The sequence below is a fragment of the Cricetulus griseus genome, chromosome 2 (genome assembly GCF_003668045.3).
Source record: "Cricetulus griseus strain 17A/GY chromosome 2, alternate assembly CriGri-PICRH-1.0, whole genome shotgun sequence".
Lineage (NCBI taxonomy): Eukaryota > Metazoa > Chordata > Mammalia > Rodentia > Cricetidae > Cricetulus > Cricetulus griseus.
Genome location: NC_048595.1, coordinates 85,684,655 through 85,710,986, shown reverse-complemented (window position 1 = coordinate 85,710,986; position 26,332 = coordinate 85,684,655). Strand labels below are relative to the sequence as shown.

General features: G+C 40.8%; 1 protein-coding gene across 1 annotated transcript in view; it reads right to left on the bottom strand.

Moving 5' to 3' along the window:
- Svep1 (sushi, von Willebrand factor type A, EGF and pentraxin domain containing 1) overlaps positions 1 to 26,332 on the bottom strand; it is a 179,026-nt gene that overhangs the window by 116,646 nt on the left and 36,048 nt on the right. Inside the window, exons 4-5 of the mRNA XM_027403038.2 lie at positions 2,192 to 2,350; positions 833 to 1,012 (exon numbers count right to left, since the gene is read on the bottom strand). Coding sequence (XP_027258839.1) covers positions 833 to 1,012; positions 2,192 to 2,350 — 339 coding nt within the window. The remainder of the gene's footprint in view (positions 1 to 832; positions 1,013 to 2,191; positions 2,351 to 26,332) is intronic.

Genomic DNA, 26,332 nt, shown 5'->3' with positions numbered 1-26,332 from the left:
TGGGGACCAGAAAGTTGGAGGGAGGTCTTCAAGTCCTTAATTTGCTCTTGCCTTTCTTTGGAAAGCTTCCTCCTTCCTGCCTTGTGAAGCCTTTGGAGGTTGGGACTACATAGTTGTAAGAACTAGGAACTCAGGTAACAGAGACAGCCAAATGGGGTGATCTGAGACACTGCTCTGTCTTTGATGTGGAAGCCATGACCCCCACAGCTGTTCCCACTCTTTCTTTTACTGGCTTCACTTGGCTCCTTGGAATCTCACCATAATAAATTCTCCACTTTCTAGAGCTGGAGACATTTGAGTTGAGGTGCTCCCATTGCAGGATTCTGGTATGACTCAAGCCCTGTCTTATGGTAGGAATCTATCCCAAAACTTGGCAACTGTCCTGATGTTCTTGTTACCCTATCTTGACTATTAAAGTTTGAATAGCCTGCCCATTTACCTCTAGAGCAGCAGTTTTCAACCTGTGGGTCAGATATCCTGCATATCAGACATTTACATTACAATTTGTAACAGTAGCGAAATCCTAGATATGAAGTAGAAATGAAATAAATTCATGGCTTGGGGGTCACCACCACATGAAAAACTATGTTAAAGGGTCACAGCATTAGGAAGGCTGAGAACCATTGATCTAGACAGACCTTTTCTTTGCTTGTTCATCAAAGCAATATGAATGGCATCATTTACAATGATGCGGTCAGTCAGACTTAGTTTTCAACCTTCCTATAATTTTCACTTTCATGGGTGTTTGAGCGAATAACTGACTGGCCCATTAGACTTTAAACTGTGAAAGGCAGACAAGACAACCAAGAATCAACACGAAGTGCCTGCATACCTCTGCAGAAGCTCTCTGTCCCCGACCACAAACCATTGGGTTGACACAAATGGATGCTGCTTCCCACAAGGTCAAATCCAGGACGACATCGGACCCCACAGGCTGCATTGAAGTGGTTTTTGCAAGTGTTTTGTATAAAATAACCATTTTCAGGAGGCTTCAGTGTAGGGCAGTGGACAACTAACAGAGAGAAAAGCACAAAGCAAAGTCAAAGCTTGTCTGTGGAACTGCATGGCTTCAGTTTAACAAACCATGCCATCTATCTATTGGTCTGTCTGTCTGTCTCCATATATACATCTATACTTACAGATTTTAATTCCCCACAGCTTTCCCACTTGATCCATCTTATTTTAAGTGCATTTGAAAGAAGAACCTGTGGTGATATCTTTCTTGCACAAATAAAGTCTGTCTGGTGGTCAGAGAATGGAGCTTGCCACTAGCTAACCATAGAGGACTGGATGTCTGTACAGAGAGACAGGATGTGAGGTAGCTGAGCAGAAACAGGCTATCACCAGGGAGAAACAGGAAACTGCTTTCTTCTTCTCTGCGGAGACACGTAGGAGGTAAGATGTGCTTGGCTTGCTCCATCTCTCTGATCTCTCAGCAGGAACCCTGACACATGTATGACACCTGGTAGCTATTTACTACCAATTAAGATGTAACATAGGTGGAACACTACGTTTTTTAGCTTCAAGGGGTCTTATTTTGATACTGATATAAATGTAAGATTCCTCAGCTTTCTCCCCAGCTTTGGTGTTGGACCCCAGGACCTCACGTGTGCTAAGCACATGATCCTTCACTAAGCTGTACCATTGTCCCTAGATCTTGACTTTCATAGATCATTGGATATTTTCCCTCTTAATTAAGGTAGAATAAAGTAATGAGGACATAAAGAGCTATCTAATCTCAGCACTCAGAAAAAAGTCATAGCTTCTACTATACAATTTACTATGTAAATATTTTCTACTTTTTACATGAAGGAAAAATATTTACAAACAAACTTTTTTAAAAAATGAATTTGAGAACTCCCAGGGCCAAGACAAGCTTTTTTGCTGTTCAAATTCATTGTTGAAGTTGCAGTACTCCTCATTTCTAAGTACTAAGTCATAGTTTCTGCAATCGCATTGCTCCTGTGATCTCAGAACCATTCTTTGGAGTAGAATGCCTATGTGTTTAGTGCTAATAAACGGCACATAATACAAACAAATGACCGTCCCGCCGCCCCCCCCCCCCGCAGTGTGACCAAAGACAGGGATGTGGAAGACCATACTAAATGAATTGAGTACAATCATCGCTCTTCCCATCACAGAGATCAAGGTCAGCTTTCTACTTCCTGTTTGCTCGCAGTTGATGGCTTACCCTGACAGGTCTGACCGGATGTCTGGTACCCCTCTCGGCACACACAGTCTTCTGGGGATGTGCTTCCAGGTGGAGAAGTGTGGTTTTCATCGGGACATGGGATGCACGTGCTGATTCCTCCTGGAGATGCTTCAGGCTTATATGTCCCTGACGGGCAAGCTGTGGGCAGACAAGTGGCCAGAGAAGTCCATTTATGTGCTGTGTCCATAGAAGCTTAGAAAAATGTTGAAAATAATGGGGTGGAGCCAGGCATTGGTGGCACACGCCTTTCATCCCAGCACTCGGGAGGCAGAGGCAGGCGGATCTCTGTGAGTTCAAGGCCAGCCTGGTCTCCAGAGTGAGTGCCAAGACAGGCTCCAAAGCTACACAGAGAAATCCTGTCTCGAAAAATAAAAAAAAAAAAAAATAATCCTCCTACATAGAAATAATTATTGTATAATTTAAGCAGAAAGAATCTTTAAAAATAAACTTCTTGTGTTTTTATTTTATGTGCGTATATTGCCTGCAGGTTTGTATGTGCACTGAGTGTATGCTGTGTCCACTGAGGCCAAAAGAAGGCATCAACCCATTGGAACTGGAGTTATAGATAGCTGTTGGTTGCCATGTGGGCACTGGGAAATAAACGCAGGTCCTTTGGAAGAGCAGCTCTTAAGAGTTAAGGGTTAAGAGTGCTCTTAACTACTGAACCACCTTCCAAGCTCCAAAAGCAGCTACAAAACCTTCTAGAGGCTGACATATTTTGTTTGTTATGTACATGGTATGAAAGCCTCTCTAGCCTACAACTAGTTTCTGTCATAAAATATGACATTATGGCATGCCTGGATTGATTTTCTGGAAAACTCATAGCAGTGTCTGTTAAGGGATTCAAAGGAATCAGTGACACTCAATAGGAAATCTACCTTTCATCTCTCCTATTCTGTGCAGCCACTCTACTCTAAGATCCTCGGTGCAGATATGCTAAATCACCCCATCGTTTCTGTTGGAAGCCCTTGACAAGGGATGAGGAGAAAGTGAAAGGCTAGAGAAAAATCCTTAACTGATGGGAAAAGGGCTTTTGAAGAAAAAGGAATGAAAGATCTTGCTTCTCCCAGGCTCACAGGGAGAAAAGATTAAAAACAGAATCTAATTGACCTTGCTTCCATCATCCATCTGCACTGACAGTGTGTGGCTTTGAATTTGTGGCTTTAGCCCTTTGGGGTTGCCCATCTGTAAAACAGCTCGAGAATAAGACATTTAATAACAAAGGGGACTTGGCAGCACTCAGCTAAGCAATTAAATGAAGCACAGTCATGAGGTGGGTGTATTTCCATGCCAAAAGCATGAAGTAGTCATATTAAAAGTAAGATTCATAATATAATGCAGCTATTAGGAAAATAACCATGGTTCTAAATTCTTCATTATTTAAAAAAAAAAAAGACTATCAAACTTTCACGGCACATACTAGAAAATCCTAGCTCTGCATCCATTCAAAACTTTAAAAATGAGGGAGGCATTTAAAAATCCTAATATGCATAATATAAAGAATAAAGATTTAAGATATGTGAGAAACAGGTGGATAAGTGGAAGAAAGCAATTCATTTAATATATACCAATATGATAAGGTGGAAAAGAAAAGGAAGGTTCCAATTTGTTCATAAAATATTTGTGTAACTATGAATAAGAGAAAGAATGTATGATTGCCAAGCCAGCAGAGAGAAAAATGCACAGAAAATATGAGCAATGTGAAACAAAAAGAGAGAAGAAATAACAAGGAAGAATGAAACACAAAAGTAGACAAAACTGAGCAGAATGGTTATCACAAATAGGTAGTTAATTTGACTTCCTGGAGATGGGTGTGTGAGGAAAGGGGTTTTCCTGAGCTATAAAAGGCATGTAATATTTCTGAGGGTGAACTGAGGGAATTCACTAAAAGCCTCACAGGGCATGTTCTCTTTAATGAGTTTGTTTCTAAAGGTGTTCCAACTAGATATAACCAAGAATGCATTCTATAGATTATTGTATAGCATCAATGACAATGCAAATGTTCACAGAGAAAGGCTTTGTTAAGTTCTTAAGACACAACCAACCAATGAGACAGTAGCCATAGAAATATAATTCCTGAGCTGGGGAGATGACTCTGTCAGTAAAGTGCTTCCTGTGTGAGCTAGAGGGCCAGAGTTTACAACCGCAAACATCCATATACAAAAAATCCAAACACGGCAGAACACATCGTAATCCTGTGCGGAGGTGTATGGAGACAGGCAGGTCCCTGGAGCTTGCTGGTCAGCCAGACCAGTGAGCTCTAAGTTCAAAGAGACCCTGTCCCAAAAAAGAATAGAGAGCAAACAGGAAAGGCAGACACCAGACACCAACCTCTGGCCTCCATTGACACTATACATACACTTCACATACACATGACTTTGTAGACACATATATTCTACTCTCTCTCACTATCTCTCTCTGTCTCTCTCCTTCAAATAAAGGAGTCAAAATTCAGTAATGCTTTTTAAATATTCTAAAATTTATTTTGCTATTTTTATATGTAGGTGTTGTGACTTCACATATGTATGTGCACTGTGTGCTTGCTAGAATCCAGCAGAGGGCATTGGATACACCGGAACTGGAGTGACAGACAGCTGTGAGCTGACATTTAGGTTCTGGGAATGAAACCCGAGTCCTCTGGAAGAACAGCCAGTACTTTCCATGACTAGGCCATCTCTCTATAAACCATTGAGTAAAATTTTGAATCAATTCCCCAGCTCCCCAACCATGTGCATGGGGGTGTAGTCTTCCCATCTCATAGGTATTTCAGCACTTGGTGAATATTGCCACACCCCCGCTTATTTTCCTTTCTTGTCCTCCACTTAGCTTGGTCTTTGTATATGTTTCCTTTCTTCTAAGTGAACTTCCAACATCCTCCAAGACTCTCACTTATTCTTCAAAGTTTCCCCAACTCTTTTGAAAATTATGTCCCTTCTCTTCTGAGCTCGACAGCACACCACCACCTGCACTCTGGTTCCAGTGTGTAAAAACTTAGTTGTCTCTTTCTCCAAGTGGATGACATGGGTGTCCTTCTGCATGCTGCACTTATGCGTTGCTTTTATTGGTTGATAAATAAAGCTGATTTGGCCAATGGCCAGGCAGAATATAGCTACATGGGAAATCAAAACAAAGAAATGGAGAGAAAGAAGATGGAGTCAGAGAGATGCCATGTAGCCGCCAGGGAAGTGAGATGTGAGGTAACAAGCCACGAGCCTCATGGTAAAATGTAGAAGAACCGAAATGGATTAGGTTAATTGTGAGAGCTAGTTAATGCCTGAGCCATTGGCCAAACAATTATAATTAGTCTTAAGCCTTAGAGCGGTTATTTGGGACCTGGCAGGCAGGACAAGAAACCTCCAGCTACAAAGTGGGCAACACACTCCAGTTACGTTCACAGACTTTTCCAATTTACTGGGCTCCATAGCTGTCTATTCCATTGCCACAGTCAGCAGTCATCCAATTAGAGGAGGGCAAGAGAAAACAGCACCTGCCAGAGGGTGGAGAATGGCCCAGGGTGGAGGCCATACTAATACCATGAAGAGCAACAGTGGAATGAAATGGAAAGATGTTAGACTTGGAAGCAGGACAATTGACTCAGCTCTTCCACTCACAAGCTACAGGGTGCTGGAATGTGATTTTTCTTTTTTCATTTCTGTAACATTAGGAAGTTACAACTAATGATATCTAAGGTCTTTCCAAAGGTAATATGTGAAGATTCCACAAATAGAATAGGAAAAAGGAATCTGAAGAAGTTTTCACAAAGCGTAGTCAGATTCTGGATGCAGATTTGATATTTTATATTAAAAATAATAAAACTAGAGAAAAAAACTAATCCTACACTACCATTTGCCAAGCTCCCTTGAATACAAAGTTTTACAATATTGGAGAATAGTGCTTGGGATAAAAATATCTAAAAGCACATTTGGAAACACATTGTGAAATTCTCAGTGATGATGGGAAACAGACTTCAGGAGAACTATTTAGAGGCATTACACAATTCTGGGGGGAGAGGTGTAATCCACTTCCTGGACTTTCAAGGGAGGAACACATCCTCATCCCAAACTAGGGAAAAGATCAAATAAATCTGTGGTTTCAACAAGTTTCTCAAGACTTGCTAGAGGTATATTGTTTTGTTTTGTTTTCTGTTTAAAATGAGATGTTCCTGGAAGTAAACCAAATATCATTTCTTAATGTCTCTTTTTGTTGTTGTTAAAATAAGCACTTTCTCTTTTCAGAAACATGTTGGTGGTTAGTTGCTACTATTACTGGAAGTGTGAGTCTTGAAGCTGTCATGTACAAATATCAGCTCTGTCTCCAGTTGACAGTGAAATTCTTTGACTGAAGTAGACTCAAACATCAACCAACTATTTTGGAATCTGCCAAAAGAGAGGCCTCTGTGCTCTCTAATCTTCTGGGTCCATTAGATACCAACATACACTATGCAAAATATATTATGTGTCTGTGTAACATACAGCATACGGGGACTGACACTGTATCAAATTCCTCCTCACACATGCTCTAAGATTAACCTTTAAAATCACGATGGGTATAGGAAGCCTCGATCCTTGCAAACCTCATCTCTAAAAGGCTAATGAATAATTTTAAGGGGTTTAGTTTCAGAGAGATTGCATGAGATGCATCAGGTAGTGCAGGATGCCAGGGTGTCCATTTTGTAGAGTATAACGGCAGCCCATGGACTTGTGCCACTCAGAAGCCTTCATTTCTGTTCTGCCTAGGTAGGGCACCAAATGTGGCATTAAGACATCACGCTTCTTCCCAACCTTATACATTTGATCTGAATAAAGTATCCATTCATGCAGGTTGTTGTGCTAGGATTTTGAGCACAAGACTTCACTGCTGTGGAAAAGAACCACCTTCTCCAGTGTTGAGCCAATGCTTCCACAAGAACAAGATCTAGTTGTACATAGAGGGACTTTATTTCCATTAGGCAACTCTGATCCATTATAAATTTTTTCAGTGAATTAAGTGACCCTGAAGTCTTAAGTGGAATGTGTAAGTGTCCTGCCACTCTCCCTGGGATTGGTTAGCTCATTTGGCTAGAGTTCAGACTATTTAAACAAAATTGTGAATCTGAACCCTGTGGGGTGCCTTAACAGCAAATGTTGCCTTAACCGTAGGCTACCCTGCTTGTGATAGGGAACATCAGTTCAGTCTTGCCAGGAGAGTGATGTATTACTGAAACTGTCAAAAAAACAAAAGTCCAAGTCCTCAAAGGATGTCTTGGTAAAGAAATTGTCATGTATTAAAAATTACACAGACAGTCAGAAAGGCAGGTTTGCATGCAGGAAGACAGACAGACAGGAATACACATGCTAACTATACAGCTTAGGCTAGACTCAGATTCATAGAGATCCACCTGCCTCTCCCTCCAATTTTTGAAATTAGAGGATGTACCACCACAACTAGCAATAGCTTTTTAAAAAAAAAAAAAGTGTGTGTGCGCGCGTGCGTGTGTGTGCGTGCGTGCGTGCGTGCGTGTGTGTGTGTGTGTGTGTGTGTGTGTGTGTGTGCGCGCGCGCGCGCGCGTACATGCACACAAAATGTGTGTGAGTCAAAAGACAACTTTGGGCATCATCTTGACTAATTCCATCAATCTCATTTGAGATAGGATCTCCCACTGGCATGGAACTCACCAGTGAAGCTAGACCATCTGTCCAGTGAGCCCCAGGGATTCTCCTGTGTCTTTCCCCCCAGTTCTGGGGCTATAAGTGTGTACCAACATGCCTAGCATTTTCTGTTGGGTTCTAGGGATTGAATTCAGGACCTTATGCTTGCAGAACAAGTACCTTGCTGACTGAGCTCTCTCCCTATGTATCAAAAGTTTAGAAAACTATCAATAGTTCATTGTTGTGACTGTGATATGGGAGGCAGGGACAGAAGAATGTATGGAATAACTTAGGCCAGTGTTATCCAACAAAGCATCCCTGGTGTGAGTCATGTGTAAGGGACAATGCCAAAGATTGTTCACTTATCTCTTCATGTGCACTGGGACATATACCTGTCCACACTCACACATGTGAACTTGAACATGTGTGAGCATAGTGTGCATGCATGTGTGCACACAGAAGTGTGAGACTCATGATTCTTGGTCATGATACCTATTCTGACTTGTTTCTCATAATTACAGCCTCATTTCAAAGTAAGCTATCTTAGGAAGTACTGCATAACAATCTTATCTGACAGAGTACCTAAAAATAATCAACAGTCAGTTGAAGGAGTCAGTGAACAGATTTAAATGACATTCTTCTGTGGTTTCCATAAGACCTGTTTTGGAAAGAATGGACCTGCCTGTGTGGTCTAGTATGCTACCCTTGAAGTAAATCATCATGCATTGTTTTTTCCTTTAGATTTCCATATTAAAACATCTGACATGTCTTCTAAATGACATTTGTACAAATAAAATTGCAAGTACTTTACTTTGGCAACTGCAATGCTTTCAACACATGAAAATAAGACAGGGTGTGGAGGAAAGGAGAATTCCCAAAATTACTGATGGCTTTGACATTTATAATCCTAAGTTATGTAACTAATTAGAAAGCTTTTTTTTCACCCCCATCAGTCCTGCTTGGATGAACACAGCCATAAACTAAAATTGTGAGACCCTTAAAAGGGATGAAAAGGACTAATGGGACATTGGGGATAAAGTAAAGAATTCCATCTGTGCTCCTGTGCAGGGTATCATCATACACAGACTAACACAGTAGATGAAAATCCATGGGAAACTCTTTAAGGCATTAGGGTCAGCAAGAACAGGATCAGCCCCAAGTGTCAACAGATGGGACCACATGAAAATAAGGTTTTGCACAGAGAAAAACAACAGAAAACCCAGCAACCCCCAGCAGAGCACACAGACAACTTCTGGAATAGAGAATCTTTACCAGCCACACCTCAGAGAGAAGACTAACATCCAGAATTTACAAAGACATGCAGGAATTAAACATCAAGGGAATGAAACTATACCAATGGCTAAGGAAATGAACAGAAAAATGTCAAAAGAAAAAACAGAAATGGTCAATGACTAGTCCTGAAAGTGCTCAACATCCCTAGTCAGGAGTGAAATGCAAACTAAAACTACTTTGAGATACTACCTCTCCCTTCTGAGAGAGGCCATCATTAAGAAATCTGACCACAAATATTAGAGAGAATGTGGAGAGAGAGGAACCCTTGTATGCTGTTGGTGGCAGAGCAAATTAATACACCATTATGGAAATGAGTTTGGAAGTTCCACATGCTGTAACTATTCCACATCTGAGCATATACCCAAAGAACCTTATATGCTACTACAGGCATATTTGCACATCAGTGATTATTTCTGTCCATCAGCAGATGAATGCATAATGAAATAATGTGGTTATTTGTACAAAACAGAATAGTGTTCATCTGTAAAGAAAAGTGAAATTTGTAGAAATATCGATTTAGAAAGTTTATTAAGTAAGGCAGATACTTTGAAAATTAGAACAGGGTTCTTTGTGGAGAAGATAATATCATTCTAAATTTTATATGGGAAGATGAAGAAGCTAGAAGAGCTACAATGATTTTGATAAAGGAGAATGAGCACAACCAGTTTCAAGACTTAGCACATAGCTATAGGGGTTAACACTTGTGTCTGATGGAACAGAGAACATTTCAGAAATGGACACTAATGCACCCAACAAGCACAAAATGACTTCAGTGAGGGAAACATCAGGGAACAGTATGGAGAAACTCAGTCCACACAGGTAAAACAATTAACCAGACATAAGTCTCACACCTTAAAGTTTACTTACTCATTACTCTATTCCCACCTGTCAGTTTTAAGAGTGGTTCTGACTTTAATATATACCATAGAACCTTCTACAAAAAGAATCAGGGTATTTGCAAATAGAATTTCTTCTTTAGGTGTGAGACTTATGTGGCACAGATGTCAATATAAAAGCAAGGCTAAAATGCACTTAGAAATGAGCATGGGATAAAATCCTTGGAAGTCAGGAAGGCAAAAGTATAAAGCACAAATAGATATGTTGATGAATGGACTCCTGCAAGTTCAACAGCATTCACAATGGTGCCAAGAAAAATAGATGCCTACACCTAGAAGAATGACACTAGATCCACATCTCTCACCCCGCATGTAACACAAAAAATAAAGGAACCAGAGACAGATAATGGGGTTCAAGCTTCAAGCTGAAGATGAGAAAAGCAAAGCATCCAGCCACTAGTTCTTACCTCAACTCCAGACTGAAAGGTGATCCTGGCTAAACCAAACCTCAGACTGCAATCCTAGACTGCTATGCTCTGCTTAATGTGGCTGGAGAATCCCGAGACTTCAATATCTTCATATCTTCAATATGGCTGGAGAATGAATGCCAGCTCTGAGACCCTGCTCATATCTTAAATACCTCTTATGAGTCCTGCGATTCATATGAGGTGTGTGATCTCAAGTGCTGAGATCATCTTTGTGTGAGCTATTTCTCTTTAGGACTGGATATATTTCTTGTATCTCAGTATGGCCTTGAACTAACAGATCCATCTACCTCTACCTCCCAAGTCGTGGGATTATAGCTGTGGAATACCACCACCTGGCTTCTATAGCTTGTGGCTGACTTTACTTTTGGAATCCTCAGGCAAGCTTTAATAAATCATAAATAATATAATACCACAGCACACAAAAAAAACAATTTAATACAGATCAGGCATACTCATGTAAGACATGAGACTCTAAAACAGCCAGAAGAAAACACAGAGAGCATGCTTAAAGAAACAAGCATAAGCAAGGACTTCATAAAAAGGACTCCAGAAGAAGCAAATCTCATGGAACTTCAAAGCTTCTTCATAGCAAAGAAAAAAATCAATAGAATGAAGAGAGATCTGACAGAATGGGAAAGAGATCACTGATAAATGTACAAAGGACAGGGAATTAACATTTAGGGTTTATAAGGAACACCCAAAATTAAACACCCAAAATATCAGCTAATTAGTTGAATAGAAAGAAGAAACACAAATGGACCATAAATAATTGGAAAATTGTCCAATATCCTTAGCCACCAGGGAAGGGCTAATTAAACACACAGAGATTCCACAGAATAGCCATTATCAAGACAACAACCACAAATTATGGCAAGGGTGAAGGAAGCGGAACTCTCATACACAGTTGTTGGGAATGTAATCAATAGAAAGGGTCCTCAAAGAGCTAAAAATAGAACTATCACATGACCCAGCTGTGCTATTAGTGAATATTGCACCCAGAGGCCACTATGTCAGAAAATCACAGAGATATTTGCAGGTCCATACTGATCATTACTCTATTCCCAATAGTCAAGGTATGGAATCAGATAAACAGATAAAGAAACTTTGATAAATGCACATAGTAGAGTCCTAGTTAGTTACAAGAAGATTGATGTTATGATATTCACAGCAAAATGAATGGAACTGGTGTTACGATAAATCTTTCCACCAAAAGCCGCCGGAGTCCCACCACCATGTGGGCGGTCTCCGACAGCCTCTCGAGTTCTGCCCACTGCATGGATGGACAAAATAATACAGAGACATATTAGGTACAAAGCTGCTTGGCCAATGACTGGGACTTCTCATCTGCTAGCTCAGTCTTAATTATCATAAATCTATATATTTTATAAGACTTATCTTGTAGAGGATGCCTTTTGTTGGTGCCCTCTCTTGCTGGTGGCTCACACCTGCCGCTGGAGGAGGCAAAGGGGAAAGGGACACTTCCTGTTTCTTTTTGCTTAAATAGGAGTCTCCTTGCTATGTCACTTCCTGCCTGGATCACCACTTCTCTACTACATTACCCAGAATCCTCTTTGACTCCTAGTCCTGCCTAACTTTCTGCCTCATTGGCCAAACAATATTTTATTTATCATCCAGTAAGGCACAGAAGTACTTCCCCCATCATCTCCTCTTTTCTGTCTAAATAAAAAGAAGGATAACTTATCTTTTATAATAACTGAAGAAAACTATAACCATAACTGTCTTCAACTCTATCAAAGACCACAGAAGGATAATACATAAACTCTAGAATTGACAGGACATCTCGCTACCTGGACAGTCACCCAAAGTTCCTCTGTAACATTGGGGCATCCATCTTCAGCCCACAGGCCACAGTGTGTCTGGCACACTTCTCCATTTCAACAGGAACACTTCAGTACTGTCTTGTTTTGTAAGTTCAGCAGTCACTTTCTTGTGGGTCCTGCATGTCCAGTTTATACAGCAACAAACAGTCCAGGCAAGAGCAGTTTCTTGCCCAAATGGCTAATCTTGCCATGTTGAAAGCAAACTCCATAACGAGTTTCTTCGATGCCTATCCTCCTTTCTGACATAATTGGTGTGCCAGGAGCAGTTGTGTCTCACTGCCAAGAAAAATCCTAAACCATTTAAATGCCATATTTCTGTAGGTCTTTGAAAGGTTTGGAGAATACCTAACCATCTCAAATATATCTCTGTATATCTAGAAAACCTAACTAACCTAATTATAAGTTCTGATTATTATAGGTAACTATATAACCTGTATTTAATTATGCATATCATTTTAAAAGATCTGTATAAACACAATACCTAAACAAGAGGAGATATATACAAATCACAAAATTGACCTTAAAGTTGTATCAATAAATGAAAATCTATACCAATGCAAAGTATTCATTCCTATATCCTATTGCCCTACTTTTTCTTTAAAAAGAGATTGACTATGCTCATTACCATTTATAACCAACCCCATTTAAATGAAAACAAACATTTATAAACAATATTTGGAATATGGGCATCGTTCTTTCTAAACTTTGGGTGGCTGGCGGAGACCGCCCACATGGCGGTGGGGCTCGGGCGGCTTTTGGAGGAAAGAGAATATCATAACAAACTGGAGATAATTGTGTTAATTGAAATAAAACAGACCTCAGAAGACTAAATCTAAATTCAATCTCTCTGCCTCTCTGTCTCTCCATCTCTCTCTGTCTCTCTGTCTCTCTGTCTCTGTCTCTGTCTCTGTCTCTCTCTCTCTCTGTATGTGTGTGTGTGTGTAAAACATGAATGCACAAAGTAGGATATGAGAGAGAAATAAGTAGTCTAAAGGGAGGGAGAAATGAAGGAGGATAAAGGAATATATGTGACATGGAGCAGGAGGGATGTTTAGGAGGAGCAGAGGATTATAAGAGGGCAGGAGGAGGGATGAGGGAGGACGGAGGGGGTGGATTATGTGTAATGGTATACATGCACAAAAATACAACAGTGCTATTACTTTGTATGCTTCCCAAAATGATTAACAAAAATAAAGCAACTATGTTCTCAGACAATGGAAAGACAAAAAATAAGTGCTACAGAACGAGGGCACTATTTGTAAATTACATAGCAGGCACAGACCTAGTATGTATGAAATACAAAGAATTCGCATATTTTGAAAATAGAAAGCAAACAAACCAATTAGAGCAAGGATAAAAAGCTGGAAAAGACAGTCCCCTGAAAAAGGCACCAATCACAAATGAGCATGTAAAAGGATATCCAGTTTCACTGGAGACATCCAAACGAAAATGAAAATGAGATGCCACAACACTCCTATCAGGATGACTAAAATCAGTAAGAAGACATGATACAGAGAAACTGAATCACAAATCCCTCTTTCTCTCCTTCTCCACCATCCCTCCTCTCTCTTGATTTTCTTCTTTATTTTATTCTTAAGGCAGGCTTGCTATGTAACCCAGGCTGGCCTCAAACATGGAATCTTCCTGGGTTAGTCTTCTGAGTGCTAGAAATATGGGTAGATAATGTCATGTCCAGCCTCACTCAAATGTTTCTGTTGGGAGTGTAAAATAGCGAGTTAGATTATTTTGTTTTGTTTTTTAAACTAAGAACATAGATTCTATATTGCTATACCATGTCACTACTGGACATTTAGCACATAAATACTTAAAATCACACAAGAATGTGTGTACAAATGTTTATCGCAGCCTTAGCCTCAACATCTACCCACAACCCCCCATTTCCTTATTCCCTACCCTTTCCAATCCTCCACTCCACACAACCTTAACATTAATTTTCAACTTGACACAGTCTACAGTCATCTGAGAAGAAGGTATCAACTGGGGATTCCCCAATCATACTGACCCGTGCACATGCCTGTTGGGGGTTGTTTTGATTATTAATTGATGCAGGAAGTTAAATCCCATTGTGTATTATATTATCACTAGGCAGGTAGTCCTGGGTTGTGTGAAAAAGCTAGCTAAGCATGTGGCAGAGAATAGTCTAGAGAGAAAGCCAGCAAGCAGCATTTCCCTAAGGTTCCTGCCTTGAGTTCCTGCCCTGACTTCCATCAAATGACTGGACTGAGACCTGAAGTGTAAGCCAAACACACTCTTCCCTCAACATGCCCAAACTGAAAATAATCCAGATGTTCTCAAACAGACAGGTAGTTAAACTGTGGTGTTTTGCTATAACTAAATATTACCCACACAAAGGAACAAACTATCAAACATGCCACAAACAGGGAGATCCTAGAGAACCATACTGGATGAACAGTGTAAGTCTCAAAATGCTGCATGATTCCAATTATATATCATTCTTGAAATGACATTATATAATTAGACAACAGATTAGTGGTTTCTAGAGGTAAGGGGGATACAGGGTTACCAAGAGCTGGAGGAAGTCATTAGGGCTCTATTAGAGCAACTGAGTGATCCTTGTGGCTGTAAAAAAGTTGGCATCAATGTCAGTATCTGTGGTATTTTGAATGAGAATGGCTCCCACAGGCTCATATGCTTGAATACTTGGTCGCCAGTTGGTGGAACTGTTTGGGAAGGATAGGCAAGAATAGCCTTGTTGGAGGAGATGTGTCACTGAGGGATGGGCACCGAGATCACAAAAGACTGGCCACTGTCCTTTAACTCTCTCTGCTTTATAGACATCTATAGACATGGACCAGAATCTGAAGAAGAGCACTGGGAATCTTGGGACTAGAAAGGGCAAATTGCAGATTAATACACATGCTCACATCAGCTTAGCCCACAGCTCCTCAGGAGGTGCACACAAAGCCCTTTCAAATTCTTCTTGGGATGCATATACATTTCTTATTACTACTAATGTAATCTTACCATTTCTAAGCTTAATGTTCCATCCTAGACCAATTGTTGATTTCAAAGTATTTCTCTGCCTGCCTTGTTATTGCTACTGCTCAGCTTATGTTACTGGTTTCCAGTTGATTCCTTAAGATTTTCCAGTGGGAAACAGTATATCATGCTAATAATAAGATGATTCTTTTTATACTAAGCATAAATGATAAAGCATGTTATTTTATGACATTTTCTCCTTTGCCATAAATATTCACATGTAACTTGCATTTTCTCAAAATTTGTTCTATGTTCATATTTTCATATAGCTTCTCCTGTATTTTGGCATAATTGTAAATCTCATCCTAACAAAACCTCCCCAACTGTTACCCTCATGCTACATACAGTAATCAAGGTTTGTTTTGTGCATCTGTTAAATGTTAAATTGTGAAAATGGTAAATCATAAAAATGTACAATACCCTAGAATGTTATGCCTTGTATTGACCACTGTATGAAGTGAAATATTATCACAAGACTTTAAAGCAGGCAAATGACTTGTATACACACACACACACACACACACACACACACACACACAGAGAGAGAGAGAGAGAAAGAGAGAGAGAGAGAGAGAGAGAGAGAGAGAGAGAGAGAGAGAGAGCGCCTTCAGAACAAATTTGGAAACAATCTCAGTAACCAGATGACATGAAAGAGATAAATGTGCGATTATGTTGAACTCAGCTTTCCAGATGGTTCCCTTTGATTCTGAGCCAGGGATGTTCAGGGTCAGTAGATTTGTTCACCTCCAATTCTGTATAAGAGGAATGGAAAATTCCCTAGCAATTGAGAACCAAGCAGAGTTCCCATATGCCATGATCTAGCATCTAAATATTCCACTCACCTTATTTATTTACTCATTCATTCATTCATTAAAAATTTAAAGACCATTCCAAGTTCATGTGCATGAAACACGGGTTTACACTACTACTACTACTAATCATAATAATAAACAATAAAAGAAATAAAATCTTAACCTGAAGCAATTCATAAAATGTTAAAGAAGGCTTATCCCAAATTATAATGCTATTTAGTAAGAAAACAGGGAGAAAATTTCAAGGAACCCAAGCACCTACATGTGCCAGAGTGATGAGCTTTTGGAGGAAGAGATAAGAGTGAACACCGTATTGGAGAAGTATTTGCTGTGAATATGGAGACCTGGTGAGTGCTGAACACAGATAAGCCATGGAAGATTCTAGGCAAAGGAAATGAAAAGGCACAAGTAGGGCCGTCACAATCATAAGCAGTTCCCGGAGGCTGCAGTTTCTACAATGATGAGACTCAAGCAAGAATTCAACCTTCCATAGCTACATGCCTCTGGGATTTCTTCTTAAACTCCTCAAAAAGAGAGATAGTAGTGTTTGCAACTCTCACTTTAGTGCACAAATTTAATTTGTCAATATTGAATAGGATTTTTTTTTTCTGTTTGTGCTACTGATACTGAAACTTGGTATTATGCAGTGTCTTGTATATACTGAGTAGCTTTCCTGGTTATGGACCCAGTACCTAGTAGATTCTGTTTCTGGGAAGATGTGAAGAAATGCCAGCTCACCCCAGATAGGGCACCAGAAACAGACCAAAGTAAGAACATCACCAAAGTACAGCTTGGTGAACCAGTGAGTTTTACTGGAGTCACAGGAGCAGAAATGATTCAAAGACAGGTGAATCACCAAAGACCCACCCTAAATGGGGGGGTGGCTAACAAAAAAGACCCTCACTTCTGCCACATGGGCCCCAATTTTTTCTCTTCAGAGTCCTTGCCATTCTGACTTTGGCACTGGAACCCTTACTCTCTTCTGAGTCCCCACCATACTGTTGTCTGTCTGTCTATAATATAATAATTCTTCTAATAAACCCCATACCCCCAACAATCTATCCCAGTTTCTGCTTGAATCTCCATCTAAGACCTATCACTGTGTCTTCCTTTTTTTTTTTTTTTAAAGAAATGCATACTTCCTGTGGAGGGAAGCTGGGAAATAGAGCTAGTCTCCATTAAGAATTTTCACAGGCATGGTCCAAGAATCACAAACTATTAGCCATACAATTCTGTAACAAGACACGGCAGAGCTGCAGCCCAGAGTCCTTTGACTCAACTTTCGGATCAAGACTGAACTTTATTCAAATAGGACAGCCCTTGTTTGCATGACCAAGACTGCAAAACTGAAAATTAAGTGAATACATAGCAGCTCACACCAACCTCCCAGAAAAGCACACCAGCCAGTCTGGACATGGCATGCATTGCATACCAGTAAACTGCATGGTCCTGCTTGCTTTATGTTGATCTTATTTAAACAAACAAACAAAAAACAAAAACCTTGACCAAAATCAACTTGGGATGAAAGGGTTTATTTTTGCTTACAGGTTACAGTCCATCATATTCAGAAGTCAGAGTGAGAATTCGAGAGCTCAAGGCAGGAACCCGGAGTCGGGAACTGAAACAGAGACCACCAGGAAGGAATGTTGCTTATTGACTGGCTTCTAAGCAAACATTCAGCTACCTTTCTTTATTCGGCCTAGGCCCTCCTACATAGGGATGGCACTGCCCACAGTGGGCTGGACCCTCCTATATAAATTAGCAACCAAAAAATTACCTCCCCAGACATGCCTACAAGCCAATCAGATGGAAGCAACTTCTGACCTGAGAGGTTCACTCTCCCCAGGTACATCAAGTTGAAAATTCAAGCATTACCTATGAAAGTGCTCATAAGAGACTCACCCTAACAATTAAGGCACTTTTCTCAATGGATACTTCTGGTGGTCCATTCCTTAATACTGTCGACTCTTTGCTGCCTGGCTCACTGTTCTCTCAAAGTATATTCAGTAAGTCACCTTTACAAAACTAAGCTAAATTCACTCACCATTCGCCAATCCCTTCCCTGTTCCCATAGCAGATGACCACTGTCCAAAACCTTTATAAATCAATTAACAAGGCCCCTGGAAGGTGCCCCTGTTCCCTCAGGAACTATGCTGTACAACAGAACTCCAGGACTTACCTGGCAAGACTGACACAAGCAGGAAGCCTAGTTGTACATTTAATAAAACCCTTTGGAGCCTTCTCAGAGTTTGAGAACAGTACCAGCAACTTTTGCAAGTTAAGTGTTTTCCATTTTTTCATTTTCAATGAAGTTGAAAAGGGACCCAAAGGAACTATCAGCTGATAAAGCTTTTTTTTTTTTTTTTCTGACAGATAATTGATGTCACCTTTGGCATGTAAGTTGGAAGGAACTCCAAGAATTCAGATCCAACAACACAACACAGCTTGCAACTGACCTGGCAGAAATGAAGATATTCCACAGGGACACTTTTGTCTCAATCCGATTACATCAGACTATTAAAACAATAGACACCAGAGAAATGGTAATTGGCTCGGGGAATCTCACCCTGGGAGAAGGAGAAGTTGCTAGACAGAGGGGAAGCTTGTCTCCCCACAAAAGAGATTTCACATAATTTTAACAACCTGATAGATTGCTTCGTAGGATGAGACTGGAGCCCAGCTGATGGCAGGTCTATGGTGGGCAGGGCCACATGTTAACTGTGACTGCATGGATGTGCACATCTGTGGCCCTCTGTTTAAACCTTGATCTCACTTCAGGACATAAAGAGTGACTCATGGGGTTCATTGGATCTCTTTGTCCCTCTTCCCTTTTCTAATTTCCACTTACTGCTCTTTCAGTCAGCGTATTTAGGACTGTGGCCAGACTTGACTTGGGGCACTGGCTGTGACTTCCAAGGTCAGTAAAAATTCTTTTGAGTACTAATTATATATTTATATGAAGGACATTTTCAATGCTAAAGTCCATCAACATTTTCTTTCAGAGAAATAAAGTTAATGCCATGTTTTTAAAGATAAAACATTGAGAGCCGGGCAGTGGTGGGACATGCCTTTAATCCCAGAACTCAGGAAGCAGAGACAAACAGATCTCTGTGAGTTCAAGGCCAGCCTAGTCTACAGAGTGAGTTCCAGGACAGTCAAGGCTACAGTACAGAGAAACTCTGTCTCAAAAAACTGAAAAAGACATTGAGTAGCAAAAACAAAATCCATGTAAACATTAATCATCAACCTCATTAAGCGATGAATTTCTAATAATACCCTTATAATCAAAACATATATAGAGAAAATAACGTACAAATAATAGTGATAATTCAACCAAGCAGCAATTTTTGTTACAGAGCACTTAAAATTTAATTTAATGTGTATTCACAATGTTGGAAAAAATATCCCCAATGTCACACAAAGAGACACACAAACAAAGTAAAAACAACTGGGCAAGGTGACTTACTTTTCCAAAAAGATGCACAACAGCTCAAACCAGGCAAGCCAGCATTTAGATGGGGAGAGGGTCACTTGTGTCTATCCTACAGCAGGGTGGTGACTGTGTCTCACCCCACCTCAGAATCTGACAGTTGGGAAGGGGAGAGTCCAGTCTCAGGAGTATCCTGGAGTTGTTAAAACAGACATCTACACAGGGTTTCAAAGATGGCTCCTGGAATATTGACCATCCTTAATAGAAAAAAAAGTAGGCCTTCACAACAAATTTGGTGTCAGCAAAGTACAATGCTGTAATAATGGAAGGACTTGGGACATAAACATTTGAAGTGGTAGAACTGCAATAGGACTAAGAAAAGAAACAAGGCAAAATTTCTGTGCTTAAAAGTGTGCTTGGTCACAGATGAATGTGCTGAGCCATTGAAACAGCCCCTTGGAGGCTGCTGCTTCAGGGAAGCACCAGCCACTCACTACCCCCCCCCTCCAAACTAAAAGCTGTGTGGAAGCCTGCCATTGGTGCCCTCACTTTGTGTCTGTCTGTCTCCTTTGCTCTGGCTGACAGCACAAAGATAAGACATTATCTTCAAGTCTCCCTCTGGACCTGGCTTCGGCCCAGGATTGACAGGCTCCAGGGTTGTTCCCAGGAGACTCAGACTGTGCCTTAGAGCAGAAATAATCATCTCCGGAGACTATAATTCCTGCAAGCAGTAAGGATTTCCCTGCCTTACATGACTGGAGCTGAGACAATGACCAAGGAGACCACACCTGGACCAGGACTGCTTGATTATACACACTTCTTGTCCTATCTGAGTTCCTCCTCTGTCTAAATGTAAAGCTCACATCAGGACCCTGAATATGGATTTAGGGCCCAGTGTGTCCCTTAATCTATTCCTTTCCCAACATACACATATCAAACAACTCTGCTTTTTACCATTATGCCAGGGCCTAGTATTGGCCTCTAAAACCCTTGGTAACAGAATCAAATTTCCTATACTGCTTCAATTTCAGTAGTTGCATTTGAGAGGGATGCAAAATCTGTCTTAAAACGTCAAGACACCATTGCTGCTGTGCTTCAAAATTTACTCAATTACTTGAAAATCAATCAGGGATACACAGTTTTCAGTACTTTGACACATGACACAAAATGTCTGACAGTATGACTTAGCAGATTTTAAATGTTTTCCTTTGTCTGCTTGTCATTGTAAATGGAAAGAATGGCTTGCAGTGTGGCTGGGGAAGGGAAGTAATGTTTTACAATGAAAATCAGAATTATTGCTTGCAATCCTTTTCTTGAAAGATTTAGACTGCTGCATATATTCTTATGCTTATTTCTACAGAGCAAAATACATTGTCATTAGAGATTTTAAAAATGATTTATTTATAATATACAGTGTTCTGCCTGCATGTATGTCTGCACACCAGAAGAGGGCACCAGATCTCATTACAGATAGTTGTGAGCCACCATGTGGTTAATGGGAATTGAAGTCAGGACCTCTGGAAAGGTACGAAGTGCTCTTAACCTCTGAGCTATCTCTCCAGCCTATCATTGGAGTTTTATGATACATCTCATCAGTGGTGAGTTGACTGAGAATGTCTTCATAGACTCATGTGTTACTTGGCTGCCAGTCGGTGGCACTGTTTGCAGAGGTTTTGCATTTTTCAGAAAAATATAGCATGCTAGAAGTTTGTCACTGGTGGACAGGCTTTGAGGTTTCATAGCTTTGCCTTGTCCCACTTCCTGCCCCCCTTCCTGTGTATGGATAAAAATAGGTTCTCCTGCTCCTGCCACTGACTGCCATGTCTCCCAGAAGACCACACTGCAGTGTCTCTTTGGAACCATAAGCCAAAGTAAACTATTTCTTCTATAAAATGTCTTTGGTTATGGTATTTCATCACAGCAACAAAAAGGGAACTAATACATACTCCCAGTCTAATTTTGTATGTTTTATTGCTACAACATTGTGATTGATTTTCAGGACTGATCACTTATCTCACTAAGTGGAAACCAGAGCAAACCAGCCTGCTCTAGGCAGCAGGTACAATCTCTTTGAGCTGACAGGAAGCCATGTCTATGTATTAGCAATGTTACATCATAAAGAACAAAAAGGAATTCATTGCATACATTCCTTACACCTTATAAATCCATTACTAGATACCACTGGGGATCCTTTTCTGGGGCGGGAGGAGGGAACAGCTAAGCTCTGCTCAGAGGACAAGATTTCCAAATGTTTTTGTTTCCATGCAAGAATTTCTAGAATTCTTTGCCCTCTCTTTCCAAAGGAATGACATAATATTTATATAGTCGTGCACGCGTGGTGTGTGTGGTGGTGGTGGTGGTGGTGGTGTGTGTATGTGTGTGCGTGTGCACATTCGCACGAGGAGAGTGAGAGTGGAAAGTTACATGCATTCAGGTACTTGTATAACAAGACATTCCTATATAAATATTTGCAATTTTCTATTTCTGTAGGGTATCCTCCTTTGAGGAAATACAATATCGCTAGAACTTAGTTCAGGTTATGTAGGGGCCTCATCCTTGGCCCATGTGGAGACACAGTTTCAGTTGGTTCACTCTACACTCACTGAAATGGTCAGTCTCTGGAAGAAGCAGTGTCCTCAAGATGCCTATTGGCCCCATATTCCACTTCTCTCGCTCCTCTCCAGGGGAACCCAGAACAGCTGCAACCACTTGGATTTACAAGAGTTCCCTGGCTGTTTGAAACTGATTTGATGATCCATCCATCCTAAAATGGCTATTCTAGCAAATCAGTTGTACATTGCATTTAATTTATTGTTGGCAAGGATCAACCAAATATAAATGTTTTTCTTTCAAATATATCAACCACATTGTAAAAAAATGTGTTTGCCACATGCTTTTAGCTGGGGGATTTGGTGGCAGTGAGGAAGATATGAAAAAAAATTCAGTTGTCTGAGGTTTCAGTTGTGAGTTTTGTCTGGAAGATTTTGATATCAAAGTTAAGTTTTTACCCATTTCCTTTTCCCAGGACATTATTATTTTTAAAGCTGGGGGTAGAACCTAGTGAGGCTTTGTACATGTTAGATGTTATGATTAGTCTTGATTTTTGATTTGATGGGATTTGTAATCACCATGGAAACAAACCTTCAGGGATGTCTGTGATGGAGTTTCTGGGCTAGGTAAATTGAGGTAGAAAGATCCACCTTGAGTGCAGAGTGCACGCTTTCATAGGCTGAGGTTCTGAACTTAATAAACAGGTGAAAGTGAACAAGCACGGGTGTCCATCACTCTCTGCTTCCTGACTGTGGACACACTGTGGCCAGCTGCCTCAAGTTCCTGCTGTTGTGGAACAGATGGGGCTGAATCTATTCAACAGGAGGATGGACATTTATTTCAGGGTCTGAAGAAAAGCAGTTGGAAATACAGAACAAATCAAGAACTCATTACCCATCAGTGTGATGAAGTAGGAATAAAGACAACATTTATTTGTGCTGGGTAATGGAGCCAGAAGCCAAAGGCCAGGACTGAGAAATGAGATAGTATAGAATTTGGAGGACAGTGTAAGTGTTCTGACATTTAGATCAAAGGTAAAAGAAGCCTCAAATCATGCAAATCCTTTACTATGCTTTGGAGTTTTAGCTTATCTTATATAGGGACCATAGTTTAATACTGCTAGACAAGGATGTGTGGTGTTTAGGCTTGTGTTTTTTGTAACTCATCTGTTCTCTTTCTTTCGGGTACTTGGCTGAACCACATGAAACTGCTATTTTGTATGTTGAAAAGATCAAATAATGATAATATCATTGAATATGGGATCAGTCTTGCTATATAGCTTAGGTTGGCTTTGAACCCATGACCTCCTTCCCTCATCCCCAAGTGCTAAGGTTATAAGCAAGTGACATTATGTCCACCTTGACACTATGTTTTTAACTTGAGTGTATTTGTTAAATGTCTATTATTATGACTAGAAAAGAGATATTGGAGCCAGATAACTTGGGTTCATACCTCAGCTCTATTAGCTATGCTTTTGTGGCCAAGCTATTTGACTTCTCAACTTTTCAATTCATCTCTAAAATGAATTATACTCGAGAATTAAATGAGTTGATATATACTAATGTTTGGAAAGGTGTCTCACATCAACTTTCTATTACTTAATATTGTTATCAGTTATTATGTTGTCACTTTCATCATCAGCATTGCCGTCAACATCATGACAATCCAAATGCCCATAGCAGGTCAAATATGAAGGTGTTAGACTGGCAATAGAGTTAGAAATGGAAGCAATATGTTTCTTATTTTCTCAACTAATTCCATAGTCTAGACACATATACATTTGTCTGTGTTTATAGTCACGTGTGTGTCCATATAGGTATCCGTATATTATATCAATAAAATCTGTATGCATATATATTTGTGTCCTCCTCTCTCTCTCTCTCTCTCTCTCTCTCTCTCTCTGTGTGTGTGTGTGTGTGTGTGTGTGTGTGTGTGTGTGTGTGTGTGTGTTGGTTAAAATTACCAACCTGACAAGATCTAGAATCACTCTGTAGGCAAACTCCGGGCATGTCTGTGAGGGAGTTTCTACATTAGGTTAGTTGAAATGGGAGGACCCTCCCTAAATATTGGCTGCAACTTTCCATAGACTGAAGTGCTGGCATTCATCCCTTTCCACTTCCTGAATGCAAGAGTAATGTGCCCAGCTACCTCACACTCCTGGAGATATGACATTCCCCACCATGGGGGACTGTGTCCTCAAACTGTGAGCAAAATTAAACCCTTCCTTACTTAAGTTGCTTTGCCAGGTGTTTTGTCACAGCAGTGAGGAAGTAACTAATACATCAGTGTGTGTGTGTGTGTGTGTTCCATAATTATGCCCATTTTGCAGAAAAAACTGAGAATCAGCAGAGGTTAACTTGTCTGAAGTCATATCCTTTGGTCGAGGGGAATGGGCTTCCCAAGCTCCTGAGGAACGCTGGCTTTTTCTAACCAGAATTTGCAGAAATGGAGTTTCCTATGAATCTGACAGTAATTAGCAGAGATTCAACTTAAGCCAGATCTTTCTCTGTTTTTAAATATTTTGAGCATACTTCCATATCTCTGGTCTCAGAAAAGCAAGATGTACAAAAGGTTATTTTCAAAGACTGGGGAAATATGCAGTGTGAGAGCTTAGAAGTGATGCAGAACTTGGAGAGCAGTATCTTGGATTGCTGTCTGTGTCCTATTGAGGGCTAGATGTGTCATCATGAGCAAATGCTCATCTTCCCAAGGCCTCAATTTCCTCTTGCAAGATGAGAGCAAGGTTGCTTCTGGCTCCGTAAAAGGAATGGCTGGCTTCCGAAAGGCAATGTGTCTGTGAAGACACACACTCAGCCTTCCAACAGTCAGAATGGATATTGGCGTCCCTTGAGCAGAGTGGGAACCTAGATACTCCTCCATCTTAGCAGAGTGTGTCTGCCTTCCCTAGAACCTGTGCTACACAGCATGGGCATTTGTGTTTGATGGTATCTATTGCCGTTTGTAATTACAAACTGACCAGTGTGGTTAGGGTATAGGTCCAAAGGAAGTGAGCACGGATTTGCGTTCCTTGTTAAACAGGTTGCTCTGTAACATTTGTTAACCAAATAGATACAGACCTAATTCTCGCTGCTTTTGGGGAAGATGAGTCTAGCATGGAATCTCTTATGCTGTAGGAAGGATGCTGTTGATTTTCCCTTGGGCCAGAGCAGCCAGTCACTAATACTCCTCTCCAACTATTCAAAGTCACAGTGTGTATCTCAGAGTTCCAGTGCCACTTTCCCCGTCTCTTAAAAACTGCAGCTGGAGATGATGATATACATATTCATACCAGCGTAACCATATCTGATTTCAGTCTTGCCTGTCAGTAAGCATCAAATGGAGGCTTACTAATTCAGGAGAATGGGTGGAAAGCTAATCCTACTGTGCATGGTCTTGACTGGAGGGAACAACAGAAGGCCTCCGATCCCTTTTGTTGACCCTCCAATGGCACCCAGTTGTGGACTGCTGTTCCTTTCAGCATTTAGTTTCCAGTGGGGACAGAGGGGTGTGAACTGTTACCTCTTTCTTCTTGCAGATTATCCTGTGGGATGCAAAATTCTAGTGCCTTGAAGCAACGGGTACTGTGGCCGACAGTGACTGATGCTGCCAGGCAGCTACACAGTGATGACAGCAGTCTGTTGGCAGGGAACAGTGCAGTCTAGGACCACACGGAGAGCCAACATGCTGACCACACAACATCAAGCAAGGGAAATAAGATTTTTCTGCCTGTGTTTGGTAGGTTAGGGTGGGAAGAGTGAGGGAAGGGGTGTTGTTGAGGAGAGTGTGGGAAGATTTGAGAGAAGAGAAAAGTCAAGCAGAGGCTCTGTGCCAACTCGGAGGCCATTGGGTTGATCTCTCTCCCCTTTCTGCTTATTCGGGGAAGCCTGCTGGGTGGGGTGGGAATAGGGCCAAGAAAGTAGCAGATCTGCTGGGTGAACACGGTTTGTCAGACCTGGCAAGGATGTGTCTGCCATCTGGCATCAGAGCCAGGGGAGGCTGGAGATACGAAGGGAAGTAAGATGAAGAACAACAAGAATAAAATAGAGTTAGACAATGACACACAGACAATGTCCTATAAGCGGGGAGGAAGAAAGAGCAAGAGGAGAATAGCAGGTACAGAGGGGAGCTCTGAGTCTGTGATGCAGCCCAGGCCTCCCAGCCAAACACCAGAGCAAAATGGCAAAATGTTACATGAATATACATAAATGAAAACAGAGCCCTG